Source organism: Melozone crissalis, unplaced genomic scaffold, assembly GCF_028551555.1.
Source record: "Melozone crissalis strain CALT ecotype California unplaced genomic scaffold, PUWL_Pcris_2 ptg000017l_1, whole genome shotgun sequence".
NCBI lineage: Eukaryota > Metazoa > Chordata > Aves > Passeriformes > Passerellidae > Melozone > Melozone crissalis.
Window position 1 is genome coordinate 7495900 of NW_026535795.1, and position 22901 is coordinate 7518800.

The 22901-nt window shown below is 55.8% G+C and overlaps 1 protein-coding gene across 3 annotated transcripts in view; it reads right to left on the bottom strand.

The window, feature by feature from the left end:
• Window positions 1-623: 623 nt before the first annotated feature.
• NOL4L (nucleolar protein 4 like) overlaps window positions 624-22901 on the bottom strand; it is a 63571-nt gene continuing 41293 nt past the window's right edge. For all 3 annotated transcript variants that reach the window (XM_054274584.1, XM_054274586.1, XM_054274585.1), the window contains 7 exons: window positions 21537-21678; window positions 9986-10257; window positions 9408-9593; window positions 9125-9316; window positions 8915-9037; window positions 8453-8654; window positions 624-5703 (listed from right to left, as the gene is read on the bottom strand). In XM_054274584.1, the coding sequence (XP_054130559.1) occupies window positions 5504-5703; window positions 8453-8654; window positions 8915-9037; window positions 9125-9316; window positions 9408-9593; window positions 9986-10257; window positions 21537-21678 (1317 nt within the window). In that variant the 3' untranslated portion in view covers window positions 624-5503. The remainder of the gene's footprint in view (window positions 5704-8452; window positions 8655-8914; window positions 9038-9124; window positions 9317-9407; window positions 9594-9985; window positions 10258-21536; window positions 21679-22901) is intronic.

Genomic DNA, 22901 nt, shown 5'->3' on the forward strand with positions numbered 1-22901 from the left:
AATTTCACAGAGCAATACACTTTTTTCCTTTTTTCTCTCTCTGTGATATTTGTGTGCCAAGTAACAGATTTTCCCCTCTCGGCCTGGCTGCTGTTTGGCTCTGGCTCTGCCGTGCTTGGTGGGGCTATCTGCAGGCATGGGGACATGCTGAATCAGTTTGGCCAGGGGGCTGTGGAGCCCTCAGCAGGTGATGCCAACTGGTTTGCAGCTGGTGTGGCCTGGCACTGCTTATCCCTGTGCCCAGCCCTCTCCCCTGCTCCCTTGGAAATCTGGAAGCAGAGCTCAGCCAGAGGCTCAGCCACAGACCCGATGGTGTGAGGGACACAGGGCCTCTGGTGCTGTGCTGTCAGACATTAATGAACTCTGAGGGTGCTCCGTTTGGGATGTGCTGTCCCAGGTGATCCTTTACAAGCACAAACACTCAGGTCGGTCCTCCTGGCCTCGCTCCATAGCAAATCCCGGGAAGGGGCAGCCCACCCCTCTGCCCAGCCAGCATCCCCACACCCCTGGGCAGCTGCATTTCCATGGAAGCTGCAAACCCCTTGGACCCTCTGGGTGTCCTGATGATCAAAGCAGGAGATGGTATCTATACAGCGCTTGAAGAGGAACATTTATGGATGCAAAGGTTTATTATACTTAGTGAATAAAGCTGATAACGAAAAATCAGTATTTTCCATGAGGGAGAACTTTGCACAAACTTCAATGAAAACTTTTTTTTTTCTTTTTTCTTTTTTTTTTCTCACAAAAACCAGACACTTCACAAAATTAATTTTGTCAAAATATAAGTTAAGCATAAAACTGGTGCCTTGCCCCCTTTGCGAGTGCTACCACTGCTCTCTCTGGTACCCACGCTGTCTGTTACGGAATGGAAAGCACAGCTTACGTCAACAGGAATGAGAGATGGTTTGGTTTGGTTTTTTTCTCTTCCTTTTAACACCTAAATTTAGATCCCGCTCTGGTGACTGATGGCACCAACCTCTCGCACAGGGCCTGGGGCGAGGGGCAGCGCTGGGGCCAGCAGCACCCAGGACAGTGGAGGAAAAAGCCCTTTTTGTTATACAGTGTTTATTAAGTAGATTCAGTCTTATATATGATATACAGATTCAAAAGAAAAAAAAAAAAAGGATTCCACATACTTATGAAATCAGTGCATTTAGCAAGTAATACCATGGAGATAACAGCTCGATTAACAGCTCATTGGTCTTTGTTAAGTGAGGGGACAGGAAGTTGGCCTGTGCTAATCATTCCACAAACAGAACAGAATTAAGTTGCATCACATATATAATAGACACACATTCTAAGAATTAAAATATTAAGCCACATTTACTGGAAAAATCCACAGTATATAACACAAATAACTCTTATCAAGCTCGTTGAGGAGGAAGTGCTCATCTGCTTAAGAGCCACATGAAGTTGCATAGGTGCCTATCTGCAAAAATATCATTTCCAAAGGAATCAATTGATTAAGCAATAAAGTGTCACCTTAGAAGCTGGATTAAGTGCCATACGCTTTCTGTCTGAGCCCTCGGGGAAGCAGCAGCTTCCCAAAGAGCCTCTTCTGCCTCGCTGGGAGCCTCCCGTGGGACCGCGCTCCCACCTCCACCCCAAGCCAGCAGTGGCTTGGGTGAGCTCACCCCTTCCCTAAAGTATTCCCAATTCTGCTCAGGAGTGTTTCCCCCTGCTCCCCTACATCAGCTGGACCCCACGGGCAGCACTGTGTGCTGAGGAGGAGGACGGGGAGGCAGCAGCACTGCCCAGATCTGGTGCTTCAGAGCCCCGGATCAGCTCCCGATTGGAATTGCAGCCAATCCGTAAAACTACTGGGGGGAAATAAAATACAGCAGCTTGTGCAAAACCCAAAATTGCTTAAAGGGCGTGTGGGTTGGGTGGGGTGTCCCTGGGGCGGGCGCGTGGCGTGGGTGGGTGAGGCTGTGGCTGGGTTAAGCAGACGAACTGGGTGAGGGGCAGCTTCCTCTTCAACAGCAGGTCTGGCAGAACACACGGGGTCGGGAGTTCTGTACATGTAAACAGTACACTTTCACTGAGTCCAAAATTAGGAGCAAAAATACAAAGGTTCACATTGGTCTTAGGTAGATACAGGCGAAGAACTGAGCTGTGCAGCTCCGAAACAACCGAACAAAAGTTTCTAAAGCACCACTAAATTATATAAAAATCAGACCATGGACGGATTGTAGTTGGTGTCTGGTGAAATACTATGCTACCTTGTAAAAAGTTTTACAAAAAATTACAAATCAAAAGTATATTAACCCTCTGAGTTCAAAGCAGCATTTTTTTTTTTTTCATGAACTGGTACTAAATCCGATGGCCGCTCCGGGAGGGAAGTGGCCCTTGGGATCGGGGAGGTACAAGTTACATCTGCTCACAACCCCGGGAACGCTCTCCCATGGAGAAACAGCGTCATGGGAACCGCACATCCAGGGCAGGGTGGGTGTGTTGAAATAAAATAAAATTTAAAAAAAAAAAAATCTCTTTTTTTCGACCAGTGATCAGCTTTTCTTAACCAAACCCAAGACCATCCAGACCATTTGCTAACCCAGCATTCTCCTTCCACCTCTCAGATATCTGGAAAGCCGGTGTATTCTGCTCCTGCTTGTTCCTTCTTGTTGAGAACCTGGACTAGCAATTCCTGACCCCGTCCTGCCCAGTGAGAGCGCAGGAATGTGGCTGTGAACAGTCCTGGAGCACAGGGAGAGCCACGGTGGAGCACGGAGCAGCTGCAGAGCATGGAGATGTCTGTGGAGCTCAAGCCAAAGGAACCAGAACGCTGTGGCTCACCAAAAAAAAATAAAAAAAAAAAAAGAGAAAAAAAAAAAAGACGGGGAAAGAAAAATAAAAAAGATCCCTGACAGAAATTCGGAGTCAATCCCGTTTGTTTTAAAACTTGTCCCAGATGTGGCTGTCACCAGGGCTTTGGGAATCTGAGTCTGTACCATTCAGATGCAGGTATGAATCAGGTGCTGGGACAGGGTGGTGTTGGGCACCCTCCTCACGACGCGGCCTCGGTGTCCTCTACAGCAGTTTGACCACGAGTGAGAGCTCCTGAACTTCCACATGTGCCGAGACAGGTTCAGAGGTGATCAGGAATGACTTGGATAAATAAAACTTAACCCAACTGTGGCTGTTGGTGGTCTGTCCATGTGCCCACGGGTTACCTCGGTTTCAGTACAAACTGATGGCAAACTTATGGCTAAAGGTTCCTCTGCCTCTGCCGAGGAGGGAGGCACCGGCATGGCTGGGGGACCACGGAGAGGGAGAATCCCGGGACAGCGATTGTCTCTGCCTCTCCTGCCTGAACGGTAAGACTTTCACAAATGGCTGCAGTTACAGATTTTGTCAAAGGTTTGTTACTTCATGGTATTCACACAAAAATAAATATTTACATAAATTCCAAGTATGGGAGGATGCAGTGGACAAACCAAGCAGGCTTCTGAAGTGCTGGGGAAAGCGTTGAGTCTGAGCCCTGGCTGGGGGCTGGCGTGCCCGGGGCCCCCTCCCCACGCTCGGCAGGAGGGGATGGGGGTGGCCACGATGCTCCAGGTTCCAGCATCAGGTCAGGTCTAAGAGCCACCATCACCTCGTCTCTGCACTGACCCCTCAGCTGCACCCCGCGGCGAGGGGCTGGGTCCCTTTTCTCCAAATGCTATGGAAAGTTTAAGGTTTGGGGAAAACAGTCAATGCAATGGTTGATCCCTTCTGCTGTGGGGCCAGGCACACCTGGCCTCAGGAGCCAGCAGCTTTTTCTATTCTGAGACTAAGAGCAGGGTAAAGTTTTGTTTTTCTTCCAGTGTGTGGATCATCGTAGGGTACAGAGGGTACAGGGGAACTGCCCGGGCCCACTCCTGGCCGGACCAGCGGCTGCTCAAGCCTGTGCCACCAGCATTGACCCCTGGAGCTGCAGCCCCTGGCCGCTGGCTCCAAGTGGCCAAAAAATAAGATAAAAACTGGCTCCAAACCAAGAAAGTTCCTACCTACAAAACAGCTTTACACTTATCAGATTTCTATCTCATGGTGTGAACTTCAGCCAGGTTGGGGGGGCTGCGGGGGACAGGGAGCAGCGGGACCCTCGCTGGTCTCTGCACAGCTCCAGAGCACGTTGCAAGGCTGGGCTGGGCTCAGCACCCCTGGCCGGAGCGAGGTCCCTGGGTTAGCAGCACTGGCAGTAGGTATTGCACTGAGCAAAACGAAGTGCATCGTCGTGGGGGGGGTGGAAACAGGGCAGAACGATCATTGGACTACGGTTCTTCCACACTTTGGGAACTGTGGGCTTGTTCCAGGACTGTGAGCAGGGAGGGGGAAGGATCCTGGGCCCCGGAGAGGACTTTGTCAGTTCTGCTGCTCAGTGCTGCCCAGAAGCGGGCGGTCACCACTCCAGCTGAGCTCGGGGCTGAGCCCTGGGGCTGCCCAGCCTCACACCCGCGGCACCGGCGGTTCGGCCCCCGCGCTCCCCGGGGCTGGCTGCAGATGGAGCGGAGCACGGCCGGGCGCAGCAGGACCCAGCCGGAGGTTCCAGCCTCCTCGGCACGATCCCCATGTCTGCAGCACCCGCTGACCCCCAGGACCGGCGCTGCCAGTCCTGGAAGAAGCCCACAATGGAGTGTGAGGTAGAGTACGGATGGTGACCGCAAGACAGTGTTTCTCAGGTATCTCCTTCCTTTCTTCCTTCCTTCTCTTATCTGCAATGAGTTTAATGAGTGTGAGATGTCCTTCCAGCCGGAGGTCTGCTGAGCTTGCCGAGTCTCTGCGGGAGGTTCAGACCCCACTGCTGCTACGGGACCTCTTAGAACAAAGGCCTAAGCAGGACGCTTGCGCTGCTGTTCAGCTCCCACCTACGCTCACTGGAGGCTGAGCAGCCTCGATGTCAAGGGCTGGATGGCAAACTTGCTCCCTGTGGGACAAGGGTTCACCAGAGAAACAGGCAGAGCTGCCTGGAAATTAGCAGTGTAGTGATATGGAATGTGTTATTTCACAGGAATAAATTCCTTCTGATCAGACAGACAAAAAACTGGCAATCTGTACAAACTCAAAAGAATCCATTTTCAGAAAAATAAATTACTAAGGGGAGAGGAGGGTCCATTTCTCAATAAATATGTGATTCAGCTCACCTAAGACTTGAAAATTATCCAGGGATGGGAATCTAACATTTGGGTCCACAAAGGTTATTCTAAATACATCTGCAGCCCCAAACCTCCCCAGGCTCCCTTCTGCCCTTCAAAGTCCCACATCCTTCCAAGCTGCAGGGTTGGCTTCTGGTCGGCCGGAGGCACGGCTGTTGGTAGGGTTCCAAAACGTGTCCTTGTGCCTGAAGTCCCAGGTGCTTGGAGTGTAAAAGAAAACAGGTCTTTAGGATCCCACCTTCTAAAACTACGTGTGCCCACCGCGTGGCGGGAGGACGATGCTGGTCCTGAGCAGGACACCGCCGGGAGCCTCTCTCTAGCAGGTACAAATTGTCTCGTCGACCGAGGAGCGATGCGGACACAGGGAGTCAGTTCTGCTGTAAAATGAGGTTTTCCAGTTCGTCTGCAGAGCGGAGCAGGAACGCCGCCGACTCCCGGTAGCCGGCGATGAGCTGCCGCACGGCGCTGATCTCCGTGGGGCTGAGCTGCGCCGCCTGCATGCCCCGGCTGGTGCTGTTGGACGGGGCTGTGCTGGAGGCCCCACCTTTCATGCTGAGATCCGTCGGACCTGCCAAGGAAAAGGGAGAGGGAGGCTCAGGCACAGCAACATTCTCCATGCTCATCCTGCTGTGATTCCAGACCTCTGCAGCACTTGGAAGGTTCCCACAGTGCCCGGATAATGTGAGGAGCTCCCGCTCCCTCTCAGACACCAGAGCAGCCACTCACTGCCTCTGCAACAGGAACACAGGTCCAGAGGAGCCCACAGAGATAACACAAAGGTTGGAGCATCTCTGCTGGAGGGACAGGCTGAGGGAATTGGGGTTGTTCAGCCTCTACAGAGACCTCAGAGCTCCTTTCAGTACCTAAAGGGGCTCCAAGAGAGCTGGGGAGAGACTTTGGACCAGGGCATGAAAAAGGGGCAATAGTTTCAACCTCACAGAGGGAAGGCTTAGATGGGATACTGGGAAGAAATTATTCCCTGTGAGATTGGTGAGTTTCTGGCACAGGTTGCTCAGAGAAGCTGTGGCTGCCCCATCCTTGGAAATGTTCAAGGCCAGGTTGGACAGGGCTTGGAGCAATCTGCTCTAGTGGAAAGTGTCCCTGCCTGTGGCAGGGGGTTGGAGTGAAGTCAACTTCAAGGCTTCTTCCAAACCAAACAATTCTATATAGAGGTCTCCGAGCCAATATGACAAAAATCCCGTCCTGCAGCCTGGCTCACAGCTCTGTGAAGAGAGGGTCTGCTGGGTGGGAAGCCAGCTCCTGCTGGCACCTGCACCATCAAAATCACCTTCAAGGTTCTGGTTTTCCCTCTGCTTATGGGGAGTAACATCCCACATGGGTTGTGCTTCTCTGGTTTATCTTGATGAGTGACCCAGAAAGAAAGGCAGGGGAAAAAGTGGACTTAGCTTCATGTTGGACTAAGTAAGAGAAGCAAAACAAAGAGCAAAAAAACCACAATCAACTGGAAATGAGGAGTGAAGTGCCAAGAGATGTACTAGAGATGTGATAGTCAGGGAGAGGAGGCTGCTGAGGCTGCAGCCTGAAGGGAAGGAGACACTGAACTGATCCCTGGGCTGTGAGCTGAAGTGCTGCAGGCTGATGGAGCAGTTGGTGATGCTGGAGAAAGGCTTTGGGATGGCTGAGCCCCTGCTGGGTGGCCTGACAGCCATGGGACACCAGGGACACGGAGCAAGGACTGGGTGTTGCAGCTGTTTGCAAACCAGGATGGGAGAATTCAGCTGCCCTGAGTGCAGCTGGGTGGCACTGGTGATGGTGGCAGGGAGGGAAGCTCATTGCCCCAGGCAGAATGGAAAGCATTCAAGGAAAGCAATGCTGGAGCTGCGGGAGGAGCAGCACCAGCAGAAACGTTCCATGCCAAGAGAACCAGAGCTTCAAAGTGGGGGAGGAGGAGGAGAAGGAGGAGGAGGCTCTCATGCGAAAGCAATTTCACTGGGCAGAAAAGGCAGCAGTAAACTGAGCCTGAGCTTGTTTCCCAGCTCACCAAGGGGGAAGGAGCTGGGAGCAGGGATGTGGGCTTGAGCAACAATTGCCTGAAGTGGGGGATGGAGGGTGAGGACACTTCTGGGCAGCAAAGCCCTGCGGGGCCTCTGCTCAGAGGGAGGAGAAGATGCAGCTCCTTGCAGAGTGCTCTCCCCTCTCAAGGACTGGGCAAGAGCTTGGGAAAAAGACAACTGCAAATCAGAGGTTTAAAAATCCCCTAGAAAGAAAGAAGGAGAGGTGCTGCTGGGTGCTGCACTCAGAGGCTGTTTGCTCCTCCTGGGGCTGCTCAGGGACCGTCCTGCACGTTCACTGTCTCACATGGAGGAGCCCAAGGAGGGTGCCTGGCAGTGGGGACCGGGTGGCTGTGCTGCTCTGGGGAGGAACCATTGCTGTGAGGATTAGGTCTCAGCAGCTGGAGGCCGGGACAGGATCTTTATTCAGGGTTAAGAAGCATTAGGAAGGGATGATAAGAGTTAATCCCAGACAGGCATCTCTCAGGCCTCCGGAAATCACATCCTTCCAAATCCTGGCTCCCGTCGGGGTGGCTGGGGCTGGAGACCAGAGTGCACCAGGACAGGCAATGGCAAACCAGGGACTGGGCAAGGACTGGCAAGGGATCCAGCCCCTCCTGCCAGCACTGCTGCAGGACAGAGCCAGAGGGAGCACTTGGTCTCATCCCACACCTCTTGCTCCAGGTGTGGGCGAGTCACCAGGTACCTCAGATCCTTCCTGTGTGCCCCGCTCCAGGATACTCTGCTCTGTTCACTTGTTCCTAATCTCAAGCTCTGCCTACTCCCCCCTTCCACCTTCCTGCCCTGCAGCATCAGCCCTGTTTTCTCAGCTGCCCCCAGGCAGTCCCAGCCCCTCAGAGCCCTCCTGAGCTGTGGCTGTGCCCCCCACCCTGTCCCCATCCCCGAGAGCAGAACTGCTCATACCAGCAGGAGATCAGGGCAGCGATATGCGCCCGCCCCTGTTAATAATTAACAGAGAATCTGGTATGAATTCTCCTTTTTTTTTTTGAGTGACACTCCTTCCCTCCACCAGTGCGACCCAAACTGTCCTTCCAAGTGCAGTTCAACAATTAACCACCTGCTGATGACGTGAGCAGAGCCACCAGACAGAAGGGACAAGAGGGGATTTTGGAGCAGCTCTGTGCAGTGATGGGAGAGGTGCTGCCAGAACTGGGAGCTCTGTGGGAGCAGCCCCTGCTTCTCCTCCAGCAACCAGCTCAACCCCACAGTGGGGATGCCAGGAGCCCCTGGTGCACTGGGGTGATGCCAGGGTGGGCTCCCCGTGCCCCTGGCACAGCCACTCACCATTACTGTGGTTGCCCGTCTGGAGGGATGCGGGGGGCTGCAGGCTGCCCCCCAGGGACCCGTAGCCACGGTAGCTGTAGTTCAGGCTTCCATTGATGTAGACTGGGTCTTGGGAGTAAGATGAAGCTGGCAGTGAGTAGGAGGAGTGGGTGATGGCTGTGGAGTCTCTGGAGTGCTGCTTGTCTAGGGCGATCGGTTCGTCCTGCACAGGGGAAACACAGACCTGCTCCAGCGAGGAGCCTGGCTGTCCTCTGTGGCCAGCAGGATGGACAGTGCAGGGATGCCTGGTGTCCTGAAGCTGCAGTGTGTCCAATCCAAACCAGCATTCCCATCCCCACTGGCCTCAGGACACACCACAGGCCTCTGCTCTACAGCCCCTCAGACCTTCAGAAGGACTTCTGACCCCACCATAGGACACTGCCAGCTCTGCTCCTCACCCACCCCCAGCTGCCAGCACTGTACCTGCGAGGTCTGGTAGATCTCCAGCCGCATCCTCTTGGCTGCTTTCCGCGTTTCGCTCTCGCAGGCGGCGGCCAGGATGTTCTCTGCCATGGCTGAGGTCAGGTGGGGCGGCGTGGGCCTGGTCTGCAGGGGCACAAGCAGAGGGGCTGCTCAGGGATGTGCTGCCCTGGGCACTGGGACTGAGGGCAGGGCACTGGGGTGGCCACTCACCATCTCCATCCCGTTCTTCTTCATGCGGCGGCAGGACTTGAGGTAGGTGCGGATGCGCTTGCGCGCCCGCTCCTGGAACTCGGGGAACTGCCGGCTGCAGGACTCGATGATGGCCTGGATCTTCTCCTTGGGCTGCTTGGAGATGGGAACCATCCTGTCCAGGTTCTCGTCCACAAAAAGGCGCACGAACATCTGCAAATAGAGAAGAGACGAATGGTGGGAATGGTGGGAACCCTGAGACGGAAGGCAGGCGGGCTCACCCTCCCTGTGGAGCTCTCCTTACATTGAAGGCCTTTAGCCTCTCAGGGTCCATCCCCTCTGAGTCATTGATCTTATCATTGTCTTCATGGTCGTCATGGTCATCATCATCTTCATCAGCTGTGGGGGCCCTGCCGACAGTCAGGTCCTCGGGGCAGCCGCTCACCTCTGTCTTGATGGAGTCATAGCTGCCAGAGCTGTACGGCGGGGACTGAGAGGAGACAGGGGTTACCACCAGCAGCTCTCACCTCATGCACCTGCCCTTCCTCCTTGTCTTGCTATGTATGATCCCTCCCCTGCAACCCAGGGAGATGAACCCATGGCCAGGTGTGTCACCTCCTGCCTGCTTTGGGCAGGGGGGAGCATGGTGGCCTCAGCAAGCCTGTGATAACCTGGTGGCCCCATGATAGCTCTGGCTGGTGGGGCCATGGCTCTGCCTGATCCTGTGGCAAACATTGCCTGACCCAGCATGAATGGGCTCTTTTTCACATGCTGGCTGTGGCACAGCTGGTCAGGGTGAGGTGAGCCCACTGCAGTGCCCAGCCCTGGCGCAGCTGGGCTGTGGGGCTGTCCCTGTCTCCCCCAGAGCATCCCAGGCCGTACCTCTGCTGTGGTCTTCACCCCGTACTTGACTCTGCTGCGCAGCCCGTCGGCACTGCAGCTGTCAGACTGGTAGGAGGGGGTGATGTGGGCAGGGGTGAGCTTGTCACAGAGGTTGATGGGCTGGTCCTCAGCAGAGGCAGTGAAGTCCATGGGGGCTGCGGTGCCATTGCCGTTCATTTCGGGGAAGGCGCTGTCGCCCTGCGTGCTGCTGGAGGTGGAGGGGTTCAGGGTGGAGGAGCCATTCCCGCTGCAGCTCTCTGACGAGGAGTCATCTGCAAGGAACAATGTGTGTCACCCCCTTGGCACCCTATGTCCTGGGCTCACTTGGTGGCTGAGTTGCCACTGGGAGTCAGGCTGGCACTGCTGCACTTTGGGCCCTGGGATGCAGCAGGTGCTGGTGTCCATTCCTGCAAGGTCATTGTCATTCCCTCATCTCTCAAAGCACACCAGGTGTTGCCGTGCCCCATGCCCGAGCCACCCATCCCTCTGCAGGTGACAGTCCCAACGCCTCCGCCCTCGTCCATGGTGCCTAGGCTTGAATAAGAACTTTGGAATTTGGTCCTTTTCAGTTTCTGTTTGCATTGCAGGGAGGAGAAAGGGGCACTGCCTCTCCCTGCCAGGTCCCCTGCCATCCTCCTGGCCTAGTTTGGGGCTGGGTGCAATGGGAAGTGACAAGTTCCAGCACTGGTGGTTAAGGAACATGCAGTTCTGCAGAGTGCTGGGCCATGGGGATGACACACAAGGACAGGCTCACTTGGGTGGGAAAACCCTGAATCCATGGTGCCTGGAAGCAGCATTAGGAGCTCTGCTCACAGCTGGCACCACCCAGCAAGGCTCCTCCTTGGCATGCTGCTGCAGGGAGGGGACAGGGGCTGCATGATGTCCTTCCTGTCTCACTCAAAGCCCAAGTGACCTACACCCTACACTCCTGTTCCCAGTTTCCACATGCCCTAGAGCCTCCCCACAGCACATGCAAGGCCTTTTCCCCACCACACGAACAGGTCAGGGCCCTGGCAACGGCAGTGCCACACACACCCAATACACAGATCTTGGCTGCATTCACACCCCAGGCCCTGACACCATCCCCCTGCCTGTGCCTGCTCCCACCACAGCAGCTCCCCAAGAACAGCCCAGCAGTGGCAGAGAGCCCAGCACCGCCTGCACCCACCCTGCCTGCACCTGGCCAGGGAGCCCAGCCCTGGGGCCAGGCACGACATTTCAAACTGCTCAGCCTGTTCCCTTCCCTCCCCCTCGCCGCAGTAAATCCTTTATTTCATTAGGTGCCTCTGCGAGAGGGAAAGGGCGAAGCACGTGGGAGCCGCTTCCTGCGCCAGCGTGCGCCGGGCGGTGAACAAAGAAGCTGTCGGCAGCGAGGAGCAGATGGCCGTCCCCAGTCCCCACACCCGGCCCGGCCACCCTGGGACAATGGGCCGGGGCTCTGGGGCGGCCGCAGCCCCGGCCGATGGCTCCTGGCACATGGGTGCCAGGTCCAAAGGTGTGTGGGAGCAGGGTGGCGGGATGGTGCCCAGCTGCTGCCATCCACCCTCCTCCTCCTCCTCCCCCTGCCAGCACCTGCGGGAAACTTTCCTGCCAGGCTGGGCGAGTGCTGAGGTGACCCTGCGGTGGCCCAGGACTTTGTATCCCTTAAAATAAACACACTTGAGGACACTGGGGCATCCCAGCTGACTGTGGGGCCAGCCAGGGCTGCCGCTGCGTGTCCCCAGTCACCCCAGCAGCGCTCCCTGCTTGGCCTCGCGCCTGCGCCAAGGCGGCTCCAGGCCCCAGGAGCCCCTAAATTAAAAGGGCCCTACTGGAGCTCCCCGCTCAGCAGAGCTCCCTCCCCCTCCTTTCCCTTGTGCTGATCCACTTATTCGTCTGAGCGATGACCAGAGCTGACCTAATCCCGGGGTGGTGTTTGTGTGCCGAGTGCTCCGGGCCGGTGGCAGGCGTCCCCCGCCCCACCACGGGGCGGGGTCCTGGCAAAAGCCCTGGGTGCCAGCTCTCTGTGCCAGGGAGTGCGGGGCTCCAGAGGGGCTCAGCAGGAAGCACTTATCCAGGCCCACCCTCCAAGCCAGCTCTCCAAAACCAGCTTCATTCTCCTGTCCCAGTGTATGCAATGGTGGAGCTGCATCCCAGACCACGTCCACAGGTTCCTGCTGCATCTGGAGGGGCAGGGTGTTGGGGGCACTGCCACCTCTGCCCCCCACACCCCTCCTGGCCCAGGGCACTGGTCTGGTGCTGACTCCCCAGGGTTTTGGTGTCCCTTGGCACGGGTGCAGGAGCAGTGCTGGCTTGGCTGTGGCCCCAGCAGGAGCGGGCAGGTGGCCGGGGGCACAGAGGCCTCCCTGCCCAGGATGGCGGCTGTCCCTCCCCCAGCACTGCTCTCTGCGCCAGGGGAGATGGGGCTCCCAGAGGGAGGCTCCAGTCTCATCCAGCGATGCCTCTCGGAAGGATTAAGGAGAATTACTCCCAAGCACGGAGGCATGAGCTGTAGGCCAGGCCCCGCCATCGGCCCGGGCACAGCCACAGCAACAGCGCTGGGCCAATCGGCGCCGTGGCCAGGATGATGGTGGGGACCTCCTCCCTCAGCTCCCTTGGCGTGGCTGCCTGCACCAACAGGGCTGAGGGCCCACCATGGCACAAAACCCCAGCCGGGCAAGGGCACCAAGAGAGGCCTTTGCCTCTCTGGTCACCTGGGAGAACAATGTGCAGGTGCCCTGAACATCTCCAAACCTGTCCTGGGCATCCCCAACCTCCTGTGGGCACCCCTGCAAGGATGAAAGCATCCTCAGCATGCTATGAGCAACCCCAGACATCCCCAGTCTGCCTTAACTACCCCCACTCCCCCTGGGCATCCCACTCTGCCCTTGCCCATCCACCTCCAGCCTCCTCACAGCCCCCAAGTCTGGCCCCCCATTCCTGCAGGCAGGGACAGTCCTGCACTGGCTGCTGACACCAGACAGGATCCTGGGGGTGACACCTGGACCGCCCTGATTCCTCCACATCTCAGGTTTTCTTTTGTGTCACACAAAACACACACAGCAGCAGCTGCACGTCAGGTTTCCACCCGATGCTGCTGCATTTACGAACCCCGGGTTTGCTACAGGCAAAAGATATTGCAAACAAAGAGGAAGACGTCTCTAGGAACCTGCCAGGTGGGATAAGGAAATGAAATGGGAATCTAATATCAGAAGCCAGCACCTACTAAAAGAACAATTTAGTTTATACGAGGATGGATGTATGTAAATAAAGAGGTTTTTTAACCCACGAGCTACAGATATTTTCTTATTTCTGTATTTTTACATGTTATGCTCTAACAGAAGTTCCATACACAAAGTGGTGGGTTAATCTCACTATTGTGAGCAGAGAAATGGCCACAAATTCAAATTGGTGAATGCTTGGATCCAAGTGAGAATGGCCTCAGCCAGCCTGAAAATGTAGACGAGCTCAGGAGGGAGCTGCAGTCTCCTTGTTGGGGTGGATGGGCCAGGGATGGGGATGGGGATGAAGCTGCTCTCTGGGCAGCTTCACTGGGTTATGTCCAGCCCACAGCCATTCCTGAGAGGAGCTGGGGAGCGGGACCTGTGGGAGAGGGAGCAGGAGCATTCCCACCCTGGGTGCTGGGACCAGATTTAGGCTCCTGCCTTGCTTTGGCAGCTGTGTCAGGACTCTGAGCAGTGGTGGGGCTGTGTTGACCACACTCCATTTCAGCAAAACCCACCAAGCACCTGAGCTTGAAGAGGTTTTCCTCATCTCCCAGCAGTGCCCAAAGCACATGTCAGGAGCAAGGCTCCAGCAGCAGCAGGCGAGCAAGGCCAGGCTGCGCAGCCATGAATATATTCATTATCAACCAGCACGAGCCTGGTGAGCTCCCTGCTCACGGCTGGAGCTTGGCTGCACGAGGAGCCCCTCTAATGAGGATAATTGGGAGCCCCCCTGCTCCACCCCCGTGCCCTAATTGAAGCAGATGGAACTGCAAAAACAATGTCACTTCTAACCGGTTTGATCTTTCAGTTGGAAAACGGGACTATTTCGTTCTCCTGCTTAATCCCCTCGAGCTGGGGCTCCTTGGGCTGCACGGAGGTGGAGCAGCCCCTGGCACTGTGCAGGAGAGGTGAGGCTGCAGAGCCCAACAGAGGCAACTGGCCGTGAGGTCCATGGAGTGCTGCCCTCTTTGGCCCCTCTGCAGAGAGCACGACAAGACGCGTGGTGAGGCTGGAGAGATGGCTGTGGGGGAGCAGCCTGGTGCCTCTGCTGCAGCCCCGGCATCTCCCCGGCATCAGCCCAGGAGAGCAAGAAGCAAAATGGCTCCTTGGGCCGCGGTGCTGGGGGAGGAGGGGATCAGTCACTTATTAAATGAATTAATCAGGGCTCAGCGTTTTCATTTTGAAGAGGCTGCTGGATTATCCTTGATTTCTGTGGCGCTGGATTTGAGGAGATCAGGAGGGGAAGGGGCGATTTCCAACACCTGCTCCCCGGGAGATTTTATGGCGGGGAAGTGGTTGGGTTTAACGTCTCTGCCGGCGCAGGCCACCGCACCACTCTCCAGAGCAGAGTTAAAGATGAATGGGGCAAATTGTTCCTCCTCCTGTCACATCTCCAGAGCGGAGACAAAACCTCTTTTGACTCAGGAAACAATGAGCTTATGTAAGAGCCAGCGGCCCACGGAAACCTCGCCGCAGCCCCGCACCATGCACTGGGCCGGGGTCCACCCGGCTCTGCCCACATCCCGCTGCCATGGGACCCCTGGCCGGCCTTGGGGCAGCCCTCCCTTGGCTGCTGCCCACCTGCCTGGGCGGTTGTGGGTGTCACAGCCATGCCAGGTCCCACCAGTGACCCTTGGTGCCCCATGGGCCATCATGGATCCACCAGCCATTGCCCTGCCTGCTATGGTTCCATGGGTGATGGCAGTGGTTCTGCCACACCTGAGTCTTCCTGTGGCTCGTGGGTGGGTCTGTCCCATTTCCAGCCTGCCGTGGCACCGGAAAAGGATGGAGCTGCACACCCAGCCTGGGAGTGGCCGTCAGGAGGGCATAGAGCATCCCACCGCCGCCCGCCTGGAACAACAGCCAGGAAGATGAAAAGTGCCATAAATTATTCACTCACAAAAGAGACAAGAAGGGAGAAGAAGGGGAGGAGGAAAGCCTGTGAGGAAGAGATACTTAATACAAACTAGAGACCGAGTGGGAATGGGGGCCCTGTGGGGGGGGGAGTGCTGGGTGTTGGAGCCACACTCAGTAGGGGCAAGGGAGCACCACTGCAGGGATCCTGCACCCAGGACTGGGTGGTGAGTGGCAGGAGAGGCCCTGGCCCCGCACTGCTCACACAGTCAGAGCACAGAGCCCATTTTCTCCAGGTCCTGCCCAGCGTTTGCCTCCAAGATGCATAAGAAAGAAAAAAAGCAACGCGGCTGAGGGCCGCAGTGCACTGGGGCTGGCCAGGTCCCAGTTAAGACGCTCTATTTCCTGTCTTCCTTCGCTAAGGCAAACCTTGTTATGTCCCACACAAAGTGTCCACCCTCCACGCTCCCTCCCTGGGTCCCTGCCTCGACCAGAGCCCTTGACGAGCCAGACATCTGGCAGGGCTGGACACAATGCCTGTCTGCAGGGAGAGCTGGGCCGGACAAGGCAGCGCTGTGCGGCCGCCTCCCTGTCCCCTGCCATGAAAGGTGCCCCCCGGTGCCGTCTCCCCCCGGCTCCACTGCCCGGCCCGAGGGAGCAGCTCCCTCCGGCACCGGGACCTCACCGCGCCAGCCCCCGTGCTGGACGTTTTCCCAAGCACCAAAGCTCATCAGCTCCCGCCGCACAGAGCAGCCTTGTCACAAATGCTCTCTGTCCCTCGGCTTTCCCTTCTCCTCCCAAACACTGCTCCTTCCCTCCCACTGCTGCTCCTCCAGCCACCTTGCAGCTCAAGGAATGCTTGAGCAAGGAGCTGGCCCTTGCTCACACTGAGGAAGGAGGTGGCACAGACCAAGCCTCTCCTTGTGGCACCGCTGCTGGCAGCCACCCGGATCCTGCTGCAGGGAGGGGACATGCCGTGGCCCCATGCTGCCTGAGCACTGCCTCTCCCCACGCCAAACAAACGAGTTTGGTGGGTTTGGGCTGGATTCATGCCAAGCTGGTGCCTCCAACACAGACCTACCACTAGAAGAGAGACCCTGCTGCGCACCCCAATCCTTTAGGGACTGTCCTTTAGCACTGTGGGGCTCACCCCACTGTCCCCACTCACCCCTCTGGTTGGGGGTACTCAGTTGGGGGAGGAAGGGAGGGGCACAGGTGGTGTTGGCTGTCCATAGCCTGGTGATCCTCTCTGCTCCAGATTAAGGAACAGACCCCCAAAACCCTGCTCTGTGCACCAGCAGGACTGACTGGGCAGTGCCTGCACCAGCCATGAGAGAGCTGGAGCTGAGCTCAGTGTGCCAGGCTGGGAAAGCCACCACAGCCTCACAGCATCCCTGCTGCACTCCCCAACCTGGCAGCAGGCAAGGACAACTTTCAAAGGACACCAAAAGGATGGTGTTTATCACAGGCCAGGGCCTTAGCTCAGGGGAAGCAGATGCAGCCCTGGAAGAGGTGACGGGAATGGAGTGACCGCTCAGGCGAGGCAGGTACACCTTTGTTGACTCCTGCTGTGGAGCCAGCACGGCATGGGGACACCCTGGAGAAAGAGGAAATATATCCCTAATGAAAATGAGATAAGGCTGTGTCCAGCTGTAGTAAGGCCCGGCTGCTGGTGCTAGTCTTGTTCAGAGCTAAGGCTTTAGAGGGCCAAAATTCAACACTGGCACAAGAAGCCCTGGAAAGAGTAAGGATTTTGCAACTTGTGCTAAGCAAGTGTCTTGGGGCCCACAGGCCATCTCCTGCACTAGCCAGCCATCAGACACCTGCTCATGGTCTGCTGGGCTCCCCTGTGGCTTACAAAGGGTGTTTGTATTCACCTGGAGCAGGGCTAGGCTGGCTGGGATCTGTGTGACACCCAGTGCTGCAGCAGCGACCCTGTGAGGGCACAGTGAGGTGGGCACCACTGCCCCACAGTTGGGTGCCAGCTGTCTGAAGTGCAGCTGTGGAGTTGAACATCACTTGGGGATGGAGCCTGGCTTTTGATCAACACTTGGCAAGAGGCTGCTCCTCCTCAGAAAGCTCTACTAGACTGGTGGTTCTGGTGATGTGCAGCACATCGTGGGCATCTCATCAAGTGCCAGCAGTGTCACCCAGAGCTGTGGGACATGTGCCATACCAGCAGAGAGACTGCTGTGCTGGCACATCTCTGCCATCCCTGACAACCCAGGGCAAGGTGTCCTGGGGAGTGACAAGCCTTACCAGCCCCTGGGACAGAATCTGGAAATAATGCTTGCCCACATGTCCTTGAGGTCCCTCTTTGCAGCACTCCTGAGGAATGTCCCCAACACTCAGAAGCCTCCCCAGCCAGCTGCCTCAAGGGATGCCCCCAAGAAGCGTGTGCCTTCACAGTTAAGTAGGTTAAGAAAGTCCTTTCTCCAAGGTCTGGATTAGCCACTGCTGCTCTGGGCAGAACAGACTCAGCGGGGATGCTGCCAGTCAAGCGAGGACGGCACGTGGGGATCTCAGCACAAGGGGATCAGTCCAACATGGTGCCATGAAGCAACCCCACGTCCCCTACACAGACTAAGCACACCATACACCCAGGAGGTTTCCCTGCTCTTCAAAAGAGGCTGGGGAGCAGCTGCAAGCCCTGCCTGTGGGCTGAGTGCTGCTCCTGAGCAGTGGAGCAGGATGTACAGGGACAAGGCAAGGTGGATCCTGTCAGTGGGCAAGACAGAGACTCTTCTATATGAGTTCAAGCACTTTGCCATGTCACACACTGAGGTTTGGGGTCTGACTCCTGCTCTACTTTCAAGGACATTGCACTTTGGCAGAGAGTCCCAGCAGGCCTGGGGTGGAATATCCAGCACCCCTGTGGTGGGATACCCCACTCAATCCCTCACACCAGACTGAAATGAGAGGTTTCTAGTGCAGTGCTCACCTGTGGAAGCAGAGAGGCTCTGAAGATGGACAGAGCCCAGCTCAAACTGCCACGGCAACACAGCACCAGGGCCTGGGACCTGCTGGGAACTCAGCATGGGATGGGGAGACTCAGCATGCTCAGCTGGGATTGGGCATGGGATGCCTTCAGGACTGGAGATGGGCTCAGACAGCAGGATGGAGCAGCATTTGGAGATGGGCTCAGACAGCAGGATGGAGCAGCATTCAGGTCCCTTTGCTCCCAGCGTGCGCTGGCCCCCACAGATGTGTCCCTGCAGGATGTCCAGCACAATAGCTCCGCTCCAGCAGCAGAGTTTGTGTGGATGTTGCTGTTGCTTTGGGCAGCCCTCGGCTTCCTGCGGGCACGTACGCTGTGAGCAACATCCGACTGGGAAGGGATGTAGCTGGAGCTTCATGTTTTCCGTGCTGGGGCCCGCAGGATGAGTAACAAAGGAAAATGGAAGGAGCGAGTGTGTGCTCAGTGTCCCTGCTCAGGTCCTAAGTCCCACCGTGTGCCCACTGACCCAGCAGGGACCCCAGCTCCCCTGACAGTGCCTGCTCTGTCCACGACCCTCCCAAGCCTTTAGGCGTATTTTGCTCTCCCTGCAGTTCCAGGGCTGACACCAGCTGTAGTATGGCTGTACTGGGCCAAGGCTTCCGGGCACCCAGGACAAAGAAGGTGTTGGCTTTTGTCCCAGCTGCTTTTTAGGCCTCTGATGATTTAGCAGGTACCTGTTTATCAAAGCATGGGATGACAATTCCCTGCCTCTCTGGATTTTAAACAGCTCTACTCTATGCCACAGAAGAGCACTTGCCACTCCCAGGCCTTGAAAAGACCTGGAGCTGGTGCTTTGGTCCTTTAAACAGGACTTTTTTAACAAGCGTGTCAGACGATACTGCTCTCCTACTAGGCAACTCTTCATTAAAACTTTATACTTTAGCAAGCCTTTCACTGCAGGCACACTCCAAGCATCACACCCGTCAAACAGCAGCAGGCAGGACCAATTTAGTAACTCAGAAGGTTTTCCTGAAGGCGGAGAGTATCCAGTCCTGAACAAGCTCCCAGCTGAAGGACGTGGTGCGCAACCAGATCCCTCTGCAGCTCCAGGATGCCCGGAGCTGAGCCCAGCTTGGCTGCAGGGGATGTGTGGGCATCACTTTAGCACTGGCTGGAGCTCTGCAGGACTCCTCAGGGCACAGAGGACAACTGAGCACAGGAGATGTGGGCAAACTTCCAGTTTGGGAGAACTTGGGCTGCCCAGTGCAGGCACTCTGTGCTGGCAGCTTGGCCAGCTGGGTTCCAAGGAGGCCCCACAGCTTATGTGGGCTGGTTACTCACACTTTTTGCACAGCCTTAGCAAGCTTGTGTGAACCCGGAAAACACATTTGTTTCCAAAAAAAAAAAGAGCTTTCATAGGTTGAGAGAAGAGGAAACTGAAGAGTGGTCGAGACTTTGATTGTGCATGTTCCCTTCCCCACAGCAGCAATCTCCTTTTCCTCTCACAACATGCTCCTCTGCTCCATGCTCCTCTCCTTTCACCACCCACTGACCTCCTGGGTTACTCCATTGTCCTCCTTCCCTCCCCACTCTTGGGTGTGCTCCATTCCTGGGTGGGAGCATTGGTTTGGCAGAGGGACTGACATGAGGCAGCATCAGTCTGAATTTAGAGCTCTGATTCAGATCATGGACATTCCCATAGGCACAAAAACCTCAGTCCACAAAATGCTTCTGAAGTGTGACAGCCTAGTGAAAATTGCAATTCCTGGGGTTTTTTTGTATGGGTCTCATTTGTCACCCTGGGTTTGGCTTGCTTATTTTTTTGACACCATCACTTCTGATCCACCAAAGTCTACCCAGTTCAGTTGATGCTGACACCAGGGACACTTGCATTCCTATGGGACTATTTCTGTTTTATTTCTCATCACTGAACCTTACAAAAGAAATTAAAGGAGCCAAGAAGAGCCCCAAAGAGGACACCTGCTTCTGAAGGAAAACCACAGGGCATGAAAAATTGGAAGCAATTCCTAAGAGGGCGCAGAGAGAGAGAGAGGATTTCGATTTAGTGAGAACATCTTGATTTACCTAAATATGTGAGTCCCTTATTAAATTAGTGTCCTGTTGAATAATAGCGTTCAGCAAAGGGATCAAAACTGTGTCATTCTAGATTGTAAATGAGACTTGGGAATTCAGTGGTGAGGGCTAAGTCACAAGCCTGAAATGTCCCAGTGGGAGAATGGCAAAGTTCAGGGGATACAGAGAGACCTGGTCAGGCTGCAGGAATCAGAGGCTGGGCTTGTTGGGGTGGAGGCTGCAGCCTAGTCCTGAAGAGCCAAAAGCTTCTATGGGAGCAACTGTGTCACCAGCAAAACACTCTTCCTCCTGCCAAGACACAGCCCCCTGGGGCCCTGGGCAAGCAGAAGTGCCTGTCCCACCATCAGGATGCAGTGCTGGGCAGTCAGGTTTCACATCCTCACCAAGGCTGCCTGGCTCTGGGGCTGGAGCTGGCTAGGGAAAACCAGCAGTTTCCCAAAAGTGCAGATTTGCAATGGAAACTGAAGTGCCACAACTCACTGGACTGAAGAGAGCACTGGCCTTGCTATCCCTGGGACTGAAGAGAGCAGTGTCCCTGTTGTCCCTTCTGTGTCTGCCATCCCTGCCACTGGCCACACCACCAGCTAAAAGCCACCCCAGGGAGACCTGCCAGCACAAAAGCCTTTTCTTCCTTTAGGAGTGGTTTTCCAGTCCCCTTTCTTAAAGCAAGACCAACCCAGCTCAGTTGTTCCTCAGATTCCTCTGCTCCTCCCAGCAGCAGCCAGGCCGGGACAATGAGGGATTCAATCTCCTGAGCAAAATCCAGTAACAGTCCAACCACCAAATCCTCCCAAGCATCACAGTGATGAACTCTGACCTGAACTCGTACTTCTACCACTTATTTACTTGCTCTTGTATTTTAAGCTTGCATGTTTCACAGACGCAACACACTACCTCTCTTCACAAAACTCTTCCTCCCACCCAGCCCACGTGTGCTGCTTTCAGCCCTTCCAGCCGCCCACCCTGAGGGAGGAGACACCCACGTTCACCCCGCTCAGCATCGCTGTGGCTGCTGCAGATTATTCACAATTTCTTGCCTGGGGGATGCAAGACCTGTCAAAGGTGCAGCTTTCCAAACACAGAAACCTGTGACTGTGCTGCAAAGCCTTGCAAAATACAAATCCTCCCTGTGTTCAGAACTAACAGCGCTCTCCTCATCACTGGGAAGAGGATGTGGGGAACAAAGTCCTCCCCTTAGAAGGGGATTTAGTGACCTTTTTCTGGAGGAGTTGGGAGACAGCTCCAGGCAGAAGGACCATCAGCTACGAGCTGGACAGGGCCCTGGCTGAGCAGGAACCCAGAGGCTAAATTGGAAGGACTGGAAGCCAGCTCTGAGCTGATATGAAATCCATCCCACAGGTGGGGACACCTGATCAGAAAGGACTGGTTAATGTTTAATCAGTCACAAAAACATCCTGTGGCAGAGGCTGGGGCTCTTCCCGCCCGCTGGGGGACTCACCGTCCTCGTGGCCGTGCAGGTTCTGCGGGCTGCGCATGCTCTCGTCCTGGCTGGGGCTCAGGCTGGAGTTCAGGTGCTGGTCAGCTGAGATCCATGTGGAGTCGTTCATATCAAAGTCCTCGCTGCTCACCGAGGTCTCATCCTGGAGGCATGCAGGAAAGGGTTAACTCATGGAGCTATTTCCTTTCCTCCTTTCTCTGGCTTTAACATCTCCTCACCCCACTCCTTTCTAAAAACAATTGGGTGGGCAGCTCCTGTTCCCCGCCCTGAGGAGCCCCGCCGGCCCCTTGGGCTTCCCAAGGCCGCAGCAAGCAGCCCTGCCCTGTGCAGAGCGAGGTGGTGGCTACCCCAGCGGGGACCAGGGCTCTGCTTCCTGCCTGAAGACTTGCCTGAGCAATGGCACTGTCTCTAATTGAGGACAATTAGAAAGAGCTCACATCCTGTAGGAGCGGATGGCTGAGCCCTGGAGTTTACCCTTTAATCTCCATCCACCCCAGTGTGCTCCTGGCGAGGCGGCGGCGTGGGGGAGCTGAGGATAGGCAAGAAATGGCTCCATAAAACAACCTGGACTTTTCAGAGATCAAATCATCTGCTACATGAGGAATCACCAGAGACTGGCAGCAGCAGGAGCAGCCTCTGGGGCATATCTGCACACAGGTATGGATCCCCAAAGATCTGCACTGCCTGATGCTGCAGAGGAGGCTCCTCCAGACCTCTCCAGAGGGATATCGCCTCTACCCTGATCAAAAATGACAGCACACACCTTGGGACGGGGCTAGGGGAGTGAGGTCCCCAGTGAGACAAGGACACCCCAGCTCAGGCCAGGGACCCCAGCCAGCTGCCTGTTCCCTGACGATGGCATAGATGACATTCCTCTCTCCCACTTCTGCAGCCAAAGGACATTTTCTCTCTCCCTCTCTCCCTTCTCACTAACCTTTACAGTACTTCGAGACACAGCCCTTGGATCACTTCCAGTGCCGGAAAGGTCAGCCACAGGATTTCAAAACCATCATCATAAAGGCAGCACTGAGATCCTGAATGAGAGGAGGGGCTGTGGGACCTCCCCAGGCTGAACTCTCCCAATGCAAAGCTTGGGAGGAAGCAGATACGTGCTCCCGTATGGACACGGTCCTGCTGGTGATCCCTTTATCTGCCTTCCTCTCCCTGCTCCCCTCCCAAAGCCAGGGGCACAGACAGCCCTGGGGTGCAGGGGAACACCGAAAATGTTTCCAGAACTGCTTTCAACTCTGCTTCCCTTTGATTGAAACATTTCAAAGGCTTGTAAACCTCTCTGCTCTTGTTTTTTTTACCCTCCCCCTGGTCCTGAGATAAAATACAATCCCCGCTCCCTTTCCGTGTAAGCAG